Consider the following 20,196-nt stretch of genomic DNA (forward strand, 5'->3'; position numbering starts at 1 on the left):
ACTGGCTTCTTGTGAGTTCTGGTGTTGAATGTGAGCCAGGCTGGCAGAGTCGCCACTCTCAGTCCAACAGCTCATTAGTCTGTACACAGAGCCCTCATAAAGAGGGGCACTCATTTGCTCATTTTCGACAATAGCAGGGCCTTATTTAGCTCCTAATGGAGGAAATTCTCAAGGACTCATGAAAGCGTCCCCCCCAATACCCAGCCCATGCTGCAGTTGGTTATATAGAAAGTCCATAGAAATCACACCAGGCTAATAATCACATATAGGCTGTAATTAACAGTGGAAACTGCAGTGTTACTTTTTTCCTTTTAGTCCAGTTACTGTTATCCATGGTCGTTTAAATAGTCTCTCCATTGCATGTGATACATTGCACCCAGCCTTGGCTGTAATGCCATTCCTAACCTGTTTATAGGGTTTTAATTGATTGGCGGAGCATGGCTGTGTGTGTGCGCGTGTGAGCGTGTGCGTGCGTGTGTAAGAGCATGGCTGTGTGTGTGTCTGTGTGTGTGCCTGTGTGTGTCTGCGTGTGTGTCCCTCCCGCTCTACGCAGTGAGCTCCTCTGTTTGGTTTCGCTGCATCTGGGGCGTGTGTGGCGTAGGTGGGCCAGCAGGCCAGGTGGCGCGTCGCTCTGAGATCCACTCCACCGCGCCTCAGAGGCGACGGTCTACAAACCCCCCTGCGAAGGTGGGTCATTACGGCTCTGTTTTTGCCGCTCCCAGTAGCACACACAGTGCAACGATTTGGCACCTCATACATAATACATATTCAATTATGCAATTCCATGCAAGAAAGACGTGGTGGGGCGGGGGTGCGGGTTTGGGTATTGATTGAAATGAACAGCGTAGACTCTTTCCCTTTTTCCTGCTGTCCTGCGCTACATTACAGCAGTTGGCAGTGTGATTCTAGACGGCGTGTTTTGCTGCGGTTGCCACAAAGCGTGATCCCCCCGGTCCGTGTGTGTACCCCCTGTGAACAGAGAGTCCATAAACACAAGCCTTGCCAACAACCCCCCCCCCCCTCCCCCTCCCCTTCCCAATGCAGCGCTCTCTGGAAACCCCCCGCCTCCCCCCTCCCCCACCCGAGGGGCTTCCCGTGCAGCTCATGTGGACGGTGAGCGCGGGAGCTTGCCAAGTGCTCACAGCTGCCCTGCGTGTTTGTTTACGGTAGTCTCCCCCTCCCCTCCCCTCAGAAGACCAACGTAGTAAACGGGTATTCCAAAATATTCCCACCTCTGCCCCCCCCGCGGGCCTCCAGGAGCTTCTCCCAGGTGTGCCTGCCCCCCTCTCCCCGGCGCACAGGAGCGGCTGAGGGGAAAAGGGGGCGCAGGCCAATTAGGGCCGTACCTCTGCAGCTATGAGCAGCGCGGAGCCCCCCTGAGGAGAGGCACGGTCCCCCCAATCCTCAGCCTAGCTACCGCTGCACCTCCTCTCCCGCGGCAAAAAGGGGAGCACGGGCGTGCCCCCCCGGTTTCCTTGCAGTACTTTTTTTCTCTTTTAACTTAAACGCCTCTCCCCCCTTCCCCCTCCCAAACCCTCTCTCTTGTTGCTGAGCATTTTCCTCCAACAGGAAATTAGAAGGGTAACTGTGACCAAACGGGAATCCCCCTTCGCAGCCCCCCCCCCCCCTTTGAAACGTTCCGACAGAGAGAAGCGTGTTTCCGGCCACCATGCCCCCAACCCGTCCTGCGGGCTGATTCACCTGTAGCATGTGGCGGGCAGAGCAGGGCCCTTTGTTTTCGGTACACCTCCCACAAAACTCAGGGCGAGAGTGCGGTAATGCACCAAAACCTTCCACCCCGAGTGGGTCCCGTCACCGCGCGCCGTAAAGGCAAGCGGAGAGAGAGCACGTCAGCGCTCTGAAGTAGCGCACCGCGTGCTCTTTGGCTGAGAGTGAGATCGGGATTGGCGTCAAAGTTTTTAATTTGATTTTAATTTTTAATTAACCGAAACGGTTTTGTGTTTTTAGCGGTTTTTAGCATTAATTTCTGCCTTCCCCTGGTTGGACAGTCAGGTTGTTCCTGTGTCTGGGTTGCCGCCTGCAGCCGTTAGCCGCACAGGCTGTCAGTAATTAATAGTGTTAAACAGACAAGGTGTCAGTAATGGGGGAGGAGCACACGCGCCCGGGGCTCGTGGGACAGCCCCCTCACCTGCCCTCTCCGTCCCGCCCTCCCGCGCCAGCCGCCATGGCTCTTAATCATTTTGTTATGATGTGCTAATGATGCAATCTGCGGTTAAGGGCTGGCGGCCCAGCGCTGGGAGTCTGGAGGTTCCCCCGAGCCCCGCCACGCCGCAGCCCGAGTTACGGCACTGTGGGAACCGCATGGATACTGTGCCTCCTGCCGCAGGAGCGCCGCGGCGGGGGACCGGACCGCCCCAGGGGCCTCGCGGCCTCCCGCTCCGCGCGGCTCTCTTCTGCCAGCGGAACCCGCTGCAACCTAGCGCAGCCTAGCGCGAGGCTGAATGTCTACCTGTGACATTAAAACGCAACGCAAAGCCCGGGAGCACGTGTCATCACATGTGGGGATTCATCAGCCAGTCAGGACTGTGTTGATATAGCAGCGGCTTTGAAAGCAGCCGCGCGCTCGGAGTATCTGAAAGGCAGCCGCTAGAGTGAGGATGTCACAGGGACGGTGGCAGAGCATTCCAGGCCCTAGTGTTCATAGGAGGCGTGTGTGTAGGTGTGTTAGTGCACGGAGGTCTCTCCCAAGCCCCTTTGTGCGTTTGCCGTACCTCCAGCTCTCGTGTCAGATGGCTGTTATTTACATCCCAGCAGCCCGGTCCCGAAACCCCTCCAGCAGGGCTGACTCCAGCTCGCGACAGAGAAACTCGGATCGTGGTGTGGAATATCCCCACCGTTGTTTATGGTTACCATGCCCCCATGTTTATATGGAAACACAGCAGTGACCTGTGGGAGGTTTTTCTTTTTTGCCAGACTGAAGTTCTCACAATAATAGAGGGCTTGGCTGCCGTGCATTTTGTTAATGTAGAAAGGATGGAGAGGAGGTCTTGTGCCCCGTGAGCGCTGTTGTCGACACTGATGGTTCCTGAATTATCCAGGCTGAAGTAGCATCCAGCGACATCCTAAATGATATGATGTACTCTTCTCTTCCTGCAACCCCCAGAGCTCCTGCTCAAGAGGCTAAACCTTGCGGTCACTTTTGTTCAGGGCCTTTTGCTTCACTGTCGGATGTTTTCATTATTGCGGCCAGATAAGACTGTGGTCAAGAAAGACTGTTCGACTGGTTTGTTTTAACTGATAACATTATGTGAAATGTGTGCTGGTGTGTTTTTACGTTGAACACTTTGAAAACACTGCAGATATTAGCTGAATCGGACGATGGTTGACTGCTCTGAGCATCCAGATCCCTTTACATTTTTCAATTCCTCTATTTGCTGTGTGGAGCCCTCAGGGTGATCTCTGTCCAGGCCTGCCTTGTTCATCAGAGCAGGCCTGCTGATTCTGAGATGACCCTGATGGTATGCTGTTGGCTGACTGTAACATGGTTTAGACCACTCCCCAAAGTTAGAATATAATAGCCCCAGTGTTCTTAATCTCGAGTTCCATCATCTCTAATCTTACCTAATCTGGCATTCTCTGGCTGCTGGTTTCGGGGGGTCCCCGGCCGCTGACTCATCGCCGGTGTGTTTCTCCCCGCAGGCCCCGCTCCGTGGGCGGCCATGGCCGGATGCACTGGGGGCCCAGCTGCTCCCAGAACCGGCCCCTGGAGCCGCGCGGGCGGCCCCGCGTCTCCACCGTCATCCAGCCGCTCCGCCAGAGCGCCGGCGAGGTGGTGGACCTCACGGTGGACGAGGAGGGTGAGCAAACGCAGGAACACACACACACACACACACACACACACACACACACACACACCCACCACTCCCCGCTCTGCAAACAACCGCCTCAGCACAGGGACAAAACCGAGGGTCTTGGCTGTGGAATAAAATGTCAGAGAGCAGAACAGCCGTAGATAAAATTTTCAGACAGAAATTGAATTAGCATTGTTTGATCTTGCTTTTGAAAATTGAGGGCACGTTCTGTGATAAGGCCACTCACTGCGTGTTCTTAACAAGCCACATTTGAAGAGGACACATGGTACTGTATGTACTCCCATCACTTAGAGGCTGTTAAAGCTACAGCCTTCATGTAGCCTTATCAAAGGCGCACAACAGAGGAAGGAAAGCAGCTTCTACATATAAACCTTTGAAGTCCCTCTGGAGCAGAGGTCATCCGTTAGTTTGTTCCGCTTCAGCTGTCTGTAGTCAGGCTTCCAGCAGACACCAGCAACTCTCTTACAACTTCCACTCGGCCTCTGTAGAGCCTCTCCAGGTGGGGTATAGCAGTAATTTTGTAAATCGGCACGCACGCGCGCGCACACGTGTGTACGCAACAGCCAAAGCTTTACACAGATTTAGCCTCACCGTTGCAGTCGCGGTTCAATGTCTTCACAGGCTATTCTAATGTGAAACTTGGAGGGGGGGGGGGTGAAGATGAATGGTAATTCAGTGCGGCAAATCATCCGCACTGTAAAACGGAATGGGTTTTACAGTCGTCCCAACAGAGCAGCCGCGCTGTCACACTGTGTTTCGGTGCCCCCGCCCTCCCCTTGTGATTTAAATGAGTTAAACGCCTGTCGGATTCTCCAGTTCAGAATGGCCCGGGGGTATTAGATGCAGCGTTGAATGTACTCATCCACCACAATGAAGTGTTTATCAACAGGACTGGTTATCAGTTCGTTTCATACATTTCATTTTTTTTTCCCCTTTAATTTAATTAACAGACGTGACAATTTATATAAAATCTTCATGCATGTGAGTATATGTAGAAATGTGTAATCCGTTTCCTTTCATTAAACTAAAGGTTATCAACAGCCTCTGCCTCTGGCTGCTGTTAGTCTTAAAATCCACACTGTTTAGTGGCTCTCCAAAGCAGAACAAGCCAGCACATCAATAGTGTACTCTAAAAGCATCAAGGAGTAATTCTGTTCTTTTTGCTTTTTAATGCTTTATCCCCTTTTTACGTTTTCGGTCGTTTTCTTGGGTTTGTCACGCAGTTGCACCTCTACTCTCACGACAACCTCTGTCCTCCTATAAACACCTATCGCGACTGTTTCTCACACTACAAGTACCACAGTGCACTGGGAGAGCAAAGGCAGAACAGAGAGTAGGTGAATGTGGAATTGCAGGGTGCTGAGAACGGTGCCGTGAGGTATCCCCAGCCAATGAAACGCACCTTACCCCAGCAGAACAGGCTAGTCGTGTTTGCCTGTCACACACTCCTATTCACTGAGGGCTAATGAAATGGCGAAGTCTGACCTGTAGCACACCGCCTTGGCTGGTAACGAGCGCCTCTGCAGACTGAAACCGTTCAGAGGCCCTTTGGGGTGTAGCACTTCATTTTGGCCTTGGCCTCAGACTGGCCTTGATTCACTACAGAGCCAGTCAAGTTTCGAAGCGCGTCTCTCTTCTAGATGCTGTGATTCAGAATGGAATGTACGCCTCAGCACACCACACCTAGCTGTGCTGAGGCTATTTTTAGCATTACACAGGTGTGGTGAAAGGGCTCCAGAAAGCCCTTGCCGCCCCCCCCAAGTAAACGATATTGTAGAGACTCACTCTGTGGCCACATGATCTGTCTTGCCTGCTCACCCCTGCCAGCAGCAGCGATACTAATTCATTTGCAATACATTCTCTTTGTTATCTCCCCGCAAGTCCGCGATAGATGATACCAGAGCGAAGCAGCCCAAATATAACGAGCGCGGCATTTGCATTTCTTTGAGGAGGAGAAATTAATTTCTGCATATTAAGAAAAGGCAGATGGAGCGCGCTTTCCGGAATGCTAACGAGGCACCCCTTCTCCCCCCCCGGGCCGCCCCCCCCCCTCTCTCGGTCTCGGAACGCATCCCCCAATCTCACCGATCTCCCCCCTCTGTCCCGCCCCTCTCTCCCCCCTCAGATCTCTCAGTAGTGCCAGCTACCTCCGACGGGGCGCGGCCCCAGCCCGTCAGCTCCTCCTCCTCGTCCTCCCGCAACGCCTCTACCTCAGAGCCCCTCCGCGAGGCCCCGGGGCCCTCCGGCGCCGGCCCCGCGCCCGACAGCACGCTGGGGCCGCAAGTGCACGCCTCCACAGCCGGCGCCGCGGCAGGGGGTAAGGAAGGGCCCGCGACGCCGGGCCCGTCCCGGAGAAGGGGGGTCGGGTGGGGTGGAGGAACGGAACTCAATAATATAGCAACAATATAGCGGTTTTTTCTACTTGAGATTGCTACAGCATGTGCTGTAGCCAGGCAGATATCCAACTGCCACGCGCAGATTTTGGTTAAAGGGATAAAACAGCTCTGAATTTTGACATGACCTCCCAGGCTAGATTATTACTGGGGCGGTGGTTCAGTGTGAAACCCCACAAGGTTGGGGTTTGGGCCTGCAGAGTGAGTTGTGATTTTTCTACACACACTCCTCTCCTCCAGCTGTTTCAGACCAGCATGTACATGATTACATAAGTCTTTTTTTCCACCAGCAATGAGCTATAAAAATCCCAAGGGGTGTTTTGATCTTTTACACAGTTCTGTGATTAAAATAAAGTGTGGAAATTGCATTTTTTTTGTCTGTTTTCACTTGAAAATGTTTCCTGTGTTGCCTCGTATCCAACCCTCAGATTCCCCTGGTGCATAGGTTGAGTAGGAGGTGATAAATGTGTTATGTGTTTCATATCCTGGGAACCAGTTAATTTGTGTTGTTTTAATCGTTTATTGAAAAGTGTGTAAAAATGTTTTGTTTTTCATCCCCCCTCTCAGATGATGCAAGAAGAGGCTCCTCTGGGCTTTCGGGGGAGAGCGGGGGCACGGCCATGCCTCGGCTGCCGTCCTGCTGCCCCCAGCACTCCCCCTGCGGCGGCCCCTCCCCCGGCCACCTGTCGCTGGGCCACGCCCACTCCAGCTGCCTGCAGGCCCCGCCCCCACAGCAGCCCCAGGCCCAGCACGGACACACGCACCATTTCCACCACCACCACCACCACGCGCCCCCTGCCCCCATGCCCCTGTCCTTCCCCGAGCCCAGCTGCCCGCTGGAACGGCCCACCGCCGTGCCCGCCCCCTGCGGGGGGGTCAGCGGCGCCAGCAGCCAGTACCACGACCAGGTAGGCCCCGCCCCCCTTGCCCCCCTGCGCTCACCTGAGGGCTCCTCACGTCTGACTGGGCAAACAGTGGGAAACGAGTGCTGCCTCAACAGGGACTGGCCTGGACGGGGGTCAGCGCCGGTGCTGGATGTGGCAAACACATGTTTGTGTCTCTGGGCGTGGAGGGAGAGGACACTGCTGAAGGGGAACTCCTGAAATGAAAGCTGATACTGTGTTCGACTGTGTTCGGAGAACACCACAGATTAAATGCTGTGTACCTCATGTTGAGCATTTCACTGAAATGCATCCTTAGACAAAGTATTACTTCTCTCCTTTTGCATTCTTTTAGAAAACGCATTTTTGCATGTGTGTTTGCAGTAGAAAGACGCAGGTGTTCTAATGGACGCCGTGCTGTATTTCAGACGAGTCTGAGGCTGATGCAGGACCCAGGAGGCGCTAATTGCTTGAAGGTTTTGTTGCGCGGACATTAAGCTGAGGTGGCAAGATCGACTCGGCTGTCTTTCAAGTCTTCCTTTGTGAATTCCCTTATCAAATAAACTGTGGGCATTAGCAACCAGCTGAAAAATAACCAAAATGCTCAGCGCCCTGTAGGAAACTGCCCCTTTCCATGGTTTTGTCTGTAAAAGTTAAACGCACAAAGGGTTATTTGGTAGATTTGAGTTGAAACCCAAACAGATGTGCCCATGTTTTTCTGTGCGATGCACATCATTGCTTTTATATAGATTATAATTTGAAGTAGCCCATTTAGGAAGAAGTTTCTCATCCAAACAGTACAAAGGCATCCAATCTAGTACAAAGGCTCGGTGCTTTTGTAAAAGGACTAATTTGATACTGCTGTGAGCCAAACGCCAGCACAAATGGGATGGTGCTAGATGAGACTCGCACACAATGCACCGGAGCTGTAAAATAATTCATACCTTAACAAAAGTGCTGCAAGGATTTTGCCGGAACGTTCTGTTGGGGCAGCACAACGGCAGTTTTGAATAATTTCACTTCTGCTAATTGTTTCGGCTGCCGATTTCCATTATTTACCACCATCAGCTGGGCTTGTTACGGCCTAATGAGCACTTTTTAAACCAAGGAACAATCTAGGGGAGGTTTGGGGCTCCCCCCCCCCCCCTTGTTTTTCAAAATTCAGATACTTTAATAATTCATAAGGCGAATGGGGGGAGGGGTCCGCATTGAGAGGAAAAAGGAGTGCGTCAGGATTTGGGCCTGAAAAGGCCAAGGTTTGTGCGCGGAGCGTCCCGCCCCTTTGATGAAGTGGCCACAAGCAGCAAGAGCCCCCTGGCTAACCGCACAGAGGAAAAAGCACAAACAGGAGCCGCGTTGCCCGAGCAGGTTACACACTATGTATTATACATCAAAGTGTTAAAAGATTAAAAAGGAGGGCTGCTTCTGAATCTCCCGCGCCCCCCTCCAACAGCCAGTTATCAGCTCTTATCGTCCTTCTGCTACCGGAGCATATTGTTATCGTGCGGTGCGTTCGCGAAAGCTCGGAGCTCAGCGTTTTTCGGGGGTGGGGGGCGGGGGGGGGGGGGGGGGATCGGGGGGGGGGGCGGTGGGCGGTTTGCCTCCCTGATGTCACAGAGCTTATATTCATACTCGGCGGAGATCAGAGACGGCAGGGGCGCGCTCTCGCCCCAGCGGTGCTCTCTGGCCCGCTTTCCCGCCCGTCTGACTGCAAGGTTATCCAAATATAAGTGCCGTGTTTTTTGAAGTACGCTTCCCTGAAAAGCGCCCCAGCGCAAAAACGCTTCGGCGCACGCTTCAGAAGCCTGGCTTTCAACAAGAGCGGCCCCCATTGCCCCCCCCACCCTCCACACCCTCCACCCCTCCACCCCTCCACACACTTTCTAGCCTTTTTTTCTCAGCATGCTTTTCGTTTATTATTTTCAATAGCGTTCCAGCTTCTCGTTGCACGGATAATTAATATTCTCGCTTGCATCTTCATCCATGCCTGCAGAACGGCACAACTGTAAATCACTTACAGATGGCAGACCGCAAACATTTACCAAACCTAATGTAAAGAGAGCGGCTCCAAGGGGACCGACGGGGGTGGAGGAGCACCTTTAGCATCCTGCGGCCTCCCGCTGCTTGCCTGTAAGTCACTGCCGGCTCTCGGACGCAACGCTTAACGTTGTCCCTCTCTCTCGTCCCTGACAGACTCTTCCGGTGGACCTGAGCAACAGCGCCATCCGGGGCGGCGGGACCTTCCACGGCACCTCGGCCTTCGACCCCTGCTGCCCGGGCTCGTCCTCGCGGCCGCCGGCGTATGCCTCGCAGGCGGCGGCGCCGGGCCCCAGCCAGGCCGGCGCTGTGGACACATACGGCTCCGCCATGGTGGCCCCGCCCCAGGCCCCGCCTCAAGCCCCGCCCCCGGCCCAGCTGTCCTCTTGCAGGCATTACATGCACCCCAGCTGTGAGTACCCCGCTGCCGTCCACACGAGGAGGGTGACGATCACAGACGCGATAGATAGCTCAATGCGTATCTCAGTCATGGTTGTGGGATGTGTCTTCAAAGGGTCAAGTTCTGCTTGTTTTTCTGGACAGAATCCTGTGACAGAAGTGTTTGACATCTGCCAAATCTTACATAAATCATACATTTATATGTTTTGTGCTTGGACACAGGGAATTGAATGTTTCAAGTTAACAAGGTAAAGAATAAGACTGTGTTCAAATGACTTAAGATATTTCACATGATATCCATATTTGCAATAATGTGATGTAAAATAGGATGAATTTATTTATATTGATACTGTGACCCAAGAGCTCAAACTATGCATTTTTGTCTGTAGAAACTTTTGATTATTTGACAAGTTACCATTAAGCCTAAATGTCTTCTCTCTATGTAATGAGGTATTTGGTGGTGTTCTAAATTAGCCCTTCGCTTCATTAGAGCCTAGTTAATTAGTATTTTAATTAGTGATATTGTTTTATTTCAAGCCAAAGATGAAAAGAGGTTACTATAGCCACATTCTGTATTTTTATTCTATATAGTTATTATCTCTGTAAATAATTCCCTTTGTGGGCTTTTTTATATTTGATGTTAAATGAGCTTTCAAGTGTGCAATGGTGTTTTTTTTTTTTTCCCCCTGAGCTGAACTGCTTCTCAAATTCCTCTGTGCCTTTTGTTTGTTAAAACATTACCGCGAGATAAGACCATACATTATAATGACTGCGGGCACTTAAAACGCTTAAAGTAATGCCAGGCAAATTAAACGAAATTGCGGATTTTTGCAAAGAAACGCGCAGTCTGAGATTCCTGGGTTGGGTTCCCAGCACATCTGCTGGGAGAGGCCAGGCCGGGCGCGCAAGGCACATAAAAACCCAGCAATCTGGGCGGGTTATGTAGGTCACCGGAATCTGCTGAAGGATATGCGCTCCGTCCTGTATTTTTTTTATTATTTATTTATTTTTTTTTAAACATAGCAATGCCGTGCGCTCTCTCGCACCTCTCTCTGCTCCCCCCCCCCGGGGAAGACAAACAGAATAGTCTCTCATGTTACTCAGCCGTCACATAATCAAAACTGAGCCGTCAGCCAAAGAAAATTGCTAGACGATTTTAAGAAAGCTTAATATCCTGCAGGTGTTGTTTTTGTTTGGCTTCTTGACGTAATTCACGCGGGCATTCTGCAGTTAGCTGGAGCGCTAAACATACGCATGGTTTCGGGGGGGGGGGATTGTGTGGCTGTTTGTTTTTCATGGATACCTCGCCGCAGCCACAGTTGAAATGAAAATGCTGACCGCTGCACCACACACACTCCACAGCTAATGATAATTAAGCCAGACACCTGGTCTTTAATGGGCAGGAGCTCCAGGTAGGTGATAGACTGGGCTAATTGCTGACTTGTCTCCTAATAGAATAGCGTGGGAATAAGTGATGGGGTCGTCCGTAGCGGCCGTTGCGGTGCGGCGGCGGTGGTGCTCGCAGGTGTAGCTGGCTTCCGTTCAGACACCTGCGTTCGGCCGACGCCGTCGACAGGAGCTCCACAGACACACAGCAGCAGTGGGGATGTTTCAGTGCTGTGAGGAATCTGGGCAGAGGGCATTTGGAGTGGATTGGTTCCATGCTGCGGAGAGTTCTTTAAGAGCAGTTGCTTGGTATGCTGTTTTAAGGAGGGTTGGAACGGCCTTACTGAGTTTTTCTTCTCTCTCTCCCTCCCTCCCTCCCTTTCTCTCATTCTGATTCCCAGATGGGCCCCTGGCTCGGTCCCTTCACCAGACCTCGTCCACCTGCCCCCACTCGCACGGCAACCCCCCGCCCCCTCCCCAGCCCCCTCCCCCTCCTCAGGCCGACTACGTCATCCCCCACCCGGTGCACCCGTTCCACGCGCCCCTGCCCTCCCACGCCCCGAGCCACGCCGTGCCCCCGGCGCCGCCGCCCTCCCTGCCGGCCCACGCCCCGCTGCCCCCCGAGCACCAGCCCCTCCCCCACCACATGCCGCAGCTGGGGTCGTCGGTGCAGCGGCTGCACCAGCACGAGATGCTGCACAGGATGGAGGCCCAGCGGCGCCGCATGCTGCAGCACCCCACGTAAGTGCCACACCCCCCCCCCCCCAGGTCTGCTCTCCCGCTCCGCCCCCACGGTCTCCTCTCTGACCTCCATCTCTCTCTCTCTCTCCCAGGAGGGCGCACGAGCGGCCGCCGCCCCACCCGCACAGAATGCACCCCAACTACGGCCACGGTCACCACATACACGTGCCACAGACCATGTCCTCGCACCCGCGCCAGCCTGACCAGAGGACCACCTGGTCAGTACATCAAGGACAACCGCCTACCTGGCTGTTCTCCGTTCATGCGTTTTTGAACCTACGTATTGCTAGACCGCTAAAGCAGTTTTGACGTTAGCATGATCTGCTCAGCGGTGTAACGGGCGTGTGTCTGCGCGTGTCTGTGCGTGTGTGTGCGCGCTGTTCTCCTCACAGGGAGCTGGGGATCGAGGCCGGAGTGACGGTGGCGCCGTACCCCCCGGGACACCTGCACCCCCACCTGCCCCACTACCATGCTCCCCCAAGGCTGCACCACTTCCCCATCCCCTTCATGGTGAGTCCGCCCCCGCCGAGCGCTGACCTCACCCCGGCACCACCAGCGCATAGGACGCCGCCACAGGGAATGCATTCCGCATTTGCTTAGTGATAGCATTTTGCTGTTTATGTTTCGCGTTTCGATGGAAATGTTAGGGTCTGCGCGAGTTCTGCATTTCGAGTGCATAGAGGGCCACCTGCAATTTCAAATGCGTATTTAAGAAATTCATATGACCATTCAGTATGAACGCTATAGATTCTTCGGTAGTAATCAGTAAGCGTTGCTGAGAAGTGAGCTGAGGTGAGAGTGTATTTTTTTTTTTTTAAACTGTTCACAGCACACCGGCATGTCGGAAGTGACCTACCCTCACATTCGCTACATCTCATCCAGGATGACTGGATTCGGACGAACCTATGAAGTAAGGCTCTGAGTGCTGGCTTGCTGAGCGGCTTGCTTTTAAAGCGACGCTGGTCGTTATGTGGCGTGCGTCTCACCCGTGCCATCACTCTCCCCACAGGACCTGCTCCATTTGGAGGAGCGACTGGGGACTGTGAACCGCGGTGCCTCTCAGGGAACCATAGAGAGATGCACTTACCCACACAAGTACAAAAAGGTAGGAGCGTGCTCCTGCTGCCTCTATGTGCGTATCTCTGTGTGCCTGTGTGTGCCTGTGTGTGTGGTGTGTATGTGTGGTGTCTCTCTCTCTCTCTCTCTCTCTCTCAATGTGTCTGTGTGTGCGCGTGCATGTATATATGTATGTGTATGTGTCTCTCTTAATGTGTCTGTGTGTGCGCGTGCACGTATATATGTATGTGTATGTGTCTCTCTTAATGTGTCTGTGTGTGTGCGTGCACGTATGTGTGTGTCTGCCTTTGTGTGCAGTCATGTGAGTATGTGTGTGTGAATGCACGTGCATGTGCTGATGTGCTAGTGTGTGCAGTGGTGCATGCATGTGAGTATGTTCGAGACCAGGCAGCTGCTAAGAGGAGAGAGAGGCATGCATTTCTCTGGTGGGGTGACCTTTTCGCTGAATAAGACGCCATTCTTGGGCAGAGTTATGGGCGGTTTCCTGTTCCAGACAACTATCTGCCAATCCAGTCAGAAGCACGCTTGTTTGTTTTGCAAAGTCTCATAAGCCAAATGAAAATACTCAGTACCTTTGAGATCTAAATTTACTTAGTTCTTCAGTCAGAGGACTGAAATGCACCAAAATAGCACATTGTGGTTGCATTGGAGCTGTTAAAAAGGTCCCACTGGTAAAGTAAATAAAAATGAGAATAACAGTAGCTTGACCCACACGATAGAAAATATGGAAAAGGAACATTGCCAGAAGAGTTTACCAGAATCACGCACACCCATTTAGAAAAATATGCACTTAGTCTCTAATTCGGTAAGAAATTGAACACATCAGTAGAGAAACAAATGTCTGTTCACATGTGGATACGTTACTGCTGGACAAAGATGATGGCTAACTTGGCAGGGACGTACACTGCAACAAATTAAAGGGCTGTTAGGAATGGCCTCGCTCCCTCAGGGCTGACAGTGAGAAACATGTTTGACAGAAGACATTATATCTCTCAAGGACAAACACTGCTGTTCTGTTGTTGTTCTCTCTCTCTCACACACACACACACACACACACAGTGTGACATTTTTCATGTTTTAGTGTAGCATGTGCGGGTGCTTGCCTGCGCCCGTGGTGTAAACAGTGTTGTGTAACTGCAATGAAATGAGTCAAATAACTTCTTATAAACGCTCGGAGGGAATCTGTATAGACGACCCCGTTCCTACTCCGACACACCTATCCTAAAGCTTTTGCTGTGGAAATCAGTGCGCCGTTTGATTCAGTAAGCTGTGAAACTCACTTGTCTGTTCTTTTTTTTTTTTTTTTTTCCCCTCCCGTCGTCTTTCTCTCTTACGAGCAGAGAAAGCTCCACGGCAAGCAGGACGAGGACGAGGGGGCGGAGGAAGACACGGAGGAGAAGTGCACCATCTGTCTGTCCATACTGGAGGAAGGGGAGGACGTCAGGTACGCCCCGCCCCCGCCGCGCGCCGCCGCGCACGCTTTACGCTCTCCGCTCCGACACACCCAGCTGACTAACGCGCACTCCTGGGATTATTCACCAGTAAATCTTAGTGCGTGTTAAAGTAGGGCGTGCGTACTGGAGTATTCAAATCAAGTGCTCAAGCATTAAAGCACTCCTACACTTCTGAAAATATGTTGGTGAGAGACATTGATCATGAATTTGAATCATATTTGCCATTGTTAAAAACTCGCTTCATACGATGGAGAGGTCTAGCAATAAGAGGAGACATTTCTTCTGTCTACAGCGTGGGCGAGAAGGGGGTGAGTTAGGTCATTCTGAAAGGCCTGGTACGTGAAACTATACAAAGAGTCTCGTTACCAGACTGCGTGAGGGCGGCCTCCCCCTGCACGTTTGAGAAGCGTAGCGTGGAGGTGTTGCGATACAGCTGCCAAGGTGTTAGCGAGCAGGGCTTGCAGCGCAGAGGTGACACGCCGCAGCTCGATGTGTGACCACGTGCAGCCGAAACACGCGCGGCAAACTGTCAGCGCCGCCAGGGCGCACGCCCGTCCCCGATTCGTCCCCCGCCGGCACGACCCTCCTGGTTCGGAGCGAACCGCCGAGCCTCCCGGGTGGCTTTTGGCTTCTCGCGTAATGCACCCCCCCACTAATCCAGCTATGAAACCTGGAGACTTTAAATGGCCATTTTGGCAGGTCTCTGGGTGAACTTCTGGGGCTGGCTGTGCTCAGCATGTTTTTGCCCGTTTTAGCGAATCGATTTTCATGAGGACTTATGTGTCAAAGTTTCTTCTCTGGCAACCCCTTTGAAAGTTACTGCAGACCCTGCTGTTTCTGCATGATGTTTTACAGACTTAATGGGTGTTGGCTTTTTGGGGGAAAGCACCTGCTGCAAGAGATGTACTGGTAAAAAAACGTCTGTTTAAACTAGGAAAAGATAATCTAAACACCACAACCAGTACTCAACATGGCACTTACTGATTGAAAATAATGAAATACAAAAGTGTTTGGAAAATAGATTTTCCTTGAATGTAAATATATTGAGTGATGCACACACATGCTTTTATTATGTATGTATAAATTATATAAATGCATTTAGGATCAAGTTTTATATTTCTTTTTAACAGTCGCACTATGTTTGCGGAGCTGGTAGTGGTTTGAGTTTAACTGGACCTTGTTTCGGGGTGTTGGAGCACTTGAGTCTTTAACAGCAGAGCAATCCAGCCAAGCGAATGCTTGAAATGTCTGCATATAAACTGACAGTGTTTGTGGTGAACAAAAAAGTATAGCAGAGGAAACCTCGACTGTAAAATGAAAAAATGGACTATTCTTGGTGGTGAGTTCATAAAATACACTAAGTGCTCAAAAAGCATGTGACAAAAAAGGATAAAAATTTCCTCAGTATGCAGCCTAGAGCAGGGGCTGGTGTTATCTTCTTCAGGCTGTGCTTTTTTCTATTGCTTTCTGTACTTTTTTTTATTATTATTCCCTTCCTTTCAATAACTGCTGGCCTCCAGTGTCAGAGCTTTAATGTTTATGGCAAAATGTACTTGTTAATTTTAGACAGGTTTATGCAGCCACTTAAAACATGGTGGAAAAAAATCATTGCTGATTCTATTACAAACATGAATCTGGGTTCTGAAGAAACTTCACCGGAAGGATAGCATTTAACAGAAAGCTGAGGTTGTGAGAGCTTGGCACTGCTTTGAAGCTGAAACGATTACCCTGGACAGATGCTGGGGTTCAGCATTTCTGCTCATGTGATCTTGTGGCCCCTGCCTCTTCTGCCCCCTGGTGTTGTAACAGGGAAGCACACTTTACTCTAGCATTGAGATTTATATGTTAACGCGTTCAGTTACAGCTTCCTCTTGATCCTGTGTATCATCGCTGCTTTTTTTGTCCTTTACGAGGCATTGCTATATTTTCAGTTGTGCGTTAAGAGGAATAACGAGAAGCACATTGCGTCCAGTACGTTACTCTGTATGTCTGCTAAATATTTAAGTAAATGAAACTATTTTATATGAAAAGACAAAACATCATTCATCATACAGACCCTGAGCTTATACAACAGATAGATGTGCAACAGTCACACGTTAAAATCCCGATACACATCCGATGCAGTGTACAGCGGGTTTAGTGTGAACACAGTGTTTTACGTGTAGTACTTGCTGAAGCCTTCTACTGTCCGCTTGGGGGCTGTTGCATGCTGCTGCTTTTGTTTTTTTTTGTTTTGTTTTTTTTTTTTTCTTTTAAAAAATGTGTGTGTTCTGACTGTTTCTGCAAGTCTCATTTTCATCTCTCTTCTCCCTCAGACGCCTTCCCTGTATGCACCTTTTCCATCAGCTGTGTGTCGACCAATGGCTCCTCACCAACAAGAAATGCCCCATTTGCAGAGTGGACATAGAGGCGCAGCTGTCTGCAGAGAGTTGATGCTGTTTTTTTTTTTTTTTTCTCGCAACCCTTTAATTTTTTTTTGTTAGTTTGTTGTTTTTTTTTTTTTTTCCCCCTTTCATTTTTTTTTTCTTCAGTACTGCGGTCAACCAAAGATGGCATGAATTACCTGCGCAGATTCAAATCGAAAAAGAAAAAACGAAAAAAAAAAAACATGAGCATCGAACCTAGAGTGCCAGCTGTCACATAGTACCAATACTGCTAGAAATGACGTCTTCAGTGAAATATTTTAAATTTTATTTGTATTTATGAAGCTTTTTATGTAGCTTTTGTTTCCTTCAGTGTCTTTTTTTTTTTTTTTTTTTGCATGGTTCCTTGTAATGCATTTCTTTGCACATATAATGAAACGGTCCTCTCGTGACCTAACAACTTGCAGGCGAGCAGAGCCACTCTAGTAAAGAAGCATTTTTATATATCTATATACATAATGCCTTGCTTTACTGGAATAGAATGTCAACCTCCATTTCTTAACATCGCAGGATTCATTTAAATAATCATTATATTGAATTAGTTCATGTATAGACAATGTGATCAGCCTAGATAAAAGGAAGATTTTTTTTGTCAAACAAAATATAAATCAAGACATTCCTTAATTAGGGAAAAGAATATAGAACACAATGAACAGCTGCTGTATTCGTCTGTGTACGTCACCACACAGTATCCACTGAGCGGGAGCTGCCATCGAATATGCATACCCTCCCGCGAGATGCACACACTCGTTCGTTCACCGATTTTTCTTCCACCCCTCGTCTCCGACACACACCTTACGCGCTTTCATCTTGTGTGTCTGAGAAAAAAAAAATATTAATGAATGTCACTTTTCTTTGTCTTGACTGTTCCTTTTCTTTAATGGAGTGAATTGCCGAATTCTGCGGAGGGCACCTGGTATGAGGTCTTAGATACCCAGGTTATGAATACTTCACACCTTCAAGTGGGCCTGACGTGGGGAACTGGTCTCTGTTGGGGTCTCAGGACTACACATTGCCAGTCTGTAGTGAGAACGTGCTTATTGGAAGCTGAGCGTGGCCTGGGCTTCCACTGTTTTCTTTCTTTCTTTGTTTCTTTCTTTATTTTTTGTTTAACTTTATTTCTATGCTCAGACTGCCTGGAATAACACAGCTCTGTGTGATGGTCAGGTCGTCCAATTACTTCTACGAACTTGGCCATCTACTGTCAGTCTCCCTTTCTCTATGTAACTTTGCGGCAAACATTTCTTTTTGCTGCCATGAAGAATTTAACACTAATATTATTCTCAACTAGCTAAGTTGCATATACTTGCACATCAAAAGGTGAAAGGAATAAGCTGGGAGGTCTGTGAAAATGAGTGTGTTGAGGCCATGTATTTCTGCTCTGGATTGCTGAATTTTGAAAAACTGTAATAATTTTGAATGGAGTGTTGGAATGCAGTACTTATGGCAGGTGTCCATGCATTCATAGACTTAATGGCCCCAGGATGCATTTCTGAGGGATTTATATTAGTTTTAAAATAATGATATTAATAAAGTTAGGTAACTCTTAAATGTGTCCCGTGTGTGTGTATGTGTCTGTCTGATCAAACTACTCTCAATTATAATACTGGAAAATACTGAAACCTTGATTAATGCCACAAGAGTCATCTCCAGCTCACAGCTTTCTCCAAGCTGAGAAAACATTTATTTGCTGTAGTTTTTGCAATATGAACTACCAGTCCTTTACCTGCAATAAGTGGAATTCTGGTATGATCATACACAGAAATGTCACACTTTCATGTAAGCATCATACAAACATTACACTGGATCAGTGTTATACAGAAGCAAAGTAATGAAATGCATAATGAATACATGAATTGTTCTGCTTTCAGAAGCACATGATGGTTACTCCACAAAGGATTAGACAATGAAATGAATGCAAATAATTTACCGTGCAAATACACTTACCAGGGTGACTTAAAGCGTTATCAGTTTCATATCAGCTGCTAATACCCCAGCAAAAACATACACTGATATTGCATTACATTACTGTCATTTAGCAGACGCTCTTATCCAGAGCCACTTCTAGCTCCAGAGAACAAAAGTGTATCCATCTGGGTTACATCAACAGTGTCAGACCAGGCTAACACTCCCAGACCAGAGAGTGTGAGTGCCAACACCATTCAAGCACTACCACAAGCTAACTTTTGCCAACCTGAAACTGGACAGCCTAAGAGGGGTCAAGTACAGAATCCATACTACTGCAATACTACAAGTAAATAAGTGGCAAATAATACAAGTGGCAGGTGTTGAGTGGGGATTGAGGTGGAACCGAGGTATGGTCTGAAGAGGTGGATCTTCAATTGGAAAATGACCAATGAGTCTGATGATCTGACCCTTGTGGGAAGTTCATGCCACCACTCTGGGACCAGTACAGACAAGTATCATGGCTAAGAGTATCATGGAGTGACCACTTCAGGAGGAGACAGTCAGTTTCCCCAAGGTTGCAGAGAACAGTGATCTAGTTGGTACATCTGGGTTGAAGAGTGATTTGAGGTATGAAGGGGCTGTCCCATTCACTGTCCTGTTGATATAAATCAGTACATTTCACTTGCTTTCATGGATTTTAATGGTATCTTTCAATCAGCTGTGATTATAAATATGATAAACCACATACTTGGTACTATCTCTGGTAGTAAGTATTGAAAACGTTAACACAACCAAAAGACAACAAGGATCTATGATTCATTACATAATCTAACTTCACCTCTGGTAAATATAAACGTAAACTACTAGAACATATAACATTTATTTACATTTACATTTATTCATTTGGCAGACCCTTTTATCCAAAGCGACTTACATAGGTTACAGTTCTTTACAATGTTATCCATTTATACAGCTGGATATTTACTGAGGCAATTGTGGGTTAAGTACCTTGCCCAAGGGTACAGCAGCAGTGTCCCAGCGGGACGACAGGTTTGACAATCTGTTATTTACTTAGGAGTACTAAGATCCTTCCTTTATAGACTATAATGGCAACCGTGTCTCAACCACAGATGTTATGAAGAGCTATATTCAATTTCATCGTTTTGTGCGATCGGTCGTCTCAGCTTCCGACGAAGCCATTTTCTGAAATAAACTTCTTTTCCCAGAATGCCTAGTGAGGTCACCTCGCAGGACCTCACTCGCGAGAACGAATGGCTGTGTTTAGCCAGTATATTTGTTTAGCTCACGTTTTTTAAAGTAGAAAAATACATTAAAACTTCAGGCATATCCTATAGATGACACACCATTTCGAATCCATCATGTTAAAGTGCTATAATGCAGTTATAATATTGCAAATCTTTAGCATATGGTAACAAAAGAACGCGTTAGAGATTCTTCTGGCAACCAATGAAAGCAGTGCATCGTATGAAGCGGTATCCAATGAGAACTGCCGGAGCGGTATTTGAATGGTGATCCGGTTGTTATCATTCACTCTGCGAAGCATTGCGATCAGCTTGAGGACGAATTTGTGGCGCTGCATGCCAGTGGTTTTTAAAGATTTACGGAAGTTGTTTTACTAAAGAGTATTTTTTTTTCCCCCAACG

General features: G+C 49.1%; 1 protein-coding gene across 1 annotated transcript in view; it reads left to right on the forward strand.

Moving 5' to 3' along the window:
• Window positions 1–16,681, forward strand: part of rnf111 (ring finger protein 111) — a 39,333-nt gene extending 22,652 nt beyond the window's left edge. The window contains exons 4-14 of the mRNA XM_036544354.1: window positions 3,661–3,818; window positions 5,959–6,150; window positions 6,794–7,134; window positions 9,301–9,556; window positions 11,331–11,670; window positions 11,763–11,888; window positions 12,063–12,180; window positions 12,500–12,580; window positions 12,680–12,775; window positions 14,088–14,191; window positions 16,517–16,681. Coding sequence (XP_036400247.1) covers window positions 3,661–3,818; window positions 5,959–6,150; window positions 6,794–7,134; window positions 9,301–9,556; window positions 11,331–11,670; window positions 11,763–11,888; window positions 12,063–12,180; window positions 12,500–12,580; window positions 12,680–12,775; window positions 14,088–14,191; window positions 16,517–16,634 — 1,930 coding nt within the window. The 3' untranslated portion in view covers window positions 16,635–16,681. The remainder of the gene's footprint in view (window positions 1–3,660; window positions 3,819–5,958; window positions 6,151–6,793; window positions 7,135–9,300; window positions 9,557–11,330; window positions 11,671–11,762; window positions 11,889–12,062; window positions 12,181–12,499; window positions 12,581–12,679; window positions 12,776–14,087; window positions 14,192–16,516) is intronic.
• Window positions 16,682–20,196: the final 3,515 nt, after the last annotated feature.

The sequence above is a fragment of the Megalops cyprinoides genome, chromosome 13 (genome assembly GCF_013368585.1).
Source record: "Megalops cyprinoides isolate fMegCyp1 chromosome 13, fMegCyp1.pri, whole genome shotgun sequence".
In the NCBI taxonomy this organism is placed as follows: Eukaryota; Metazoa; Chordata; class Actinopteri; order Elopiformes; family Megalopidae; genus Megalops; species Megalops cyprinoides.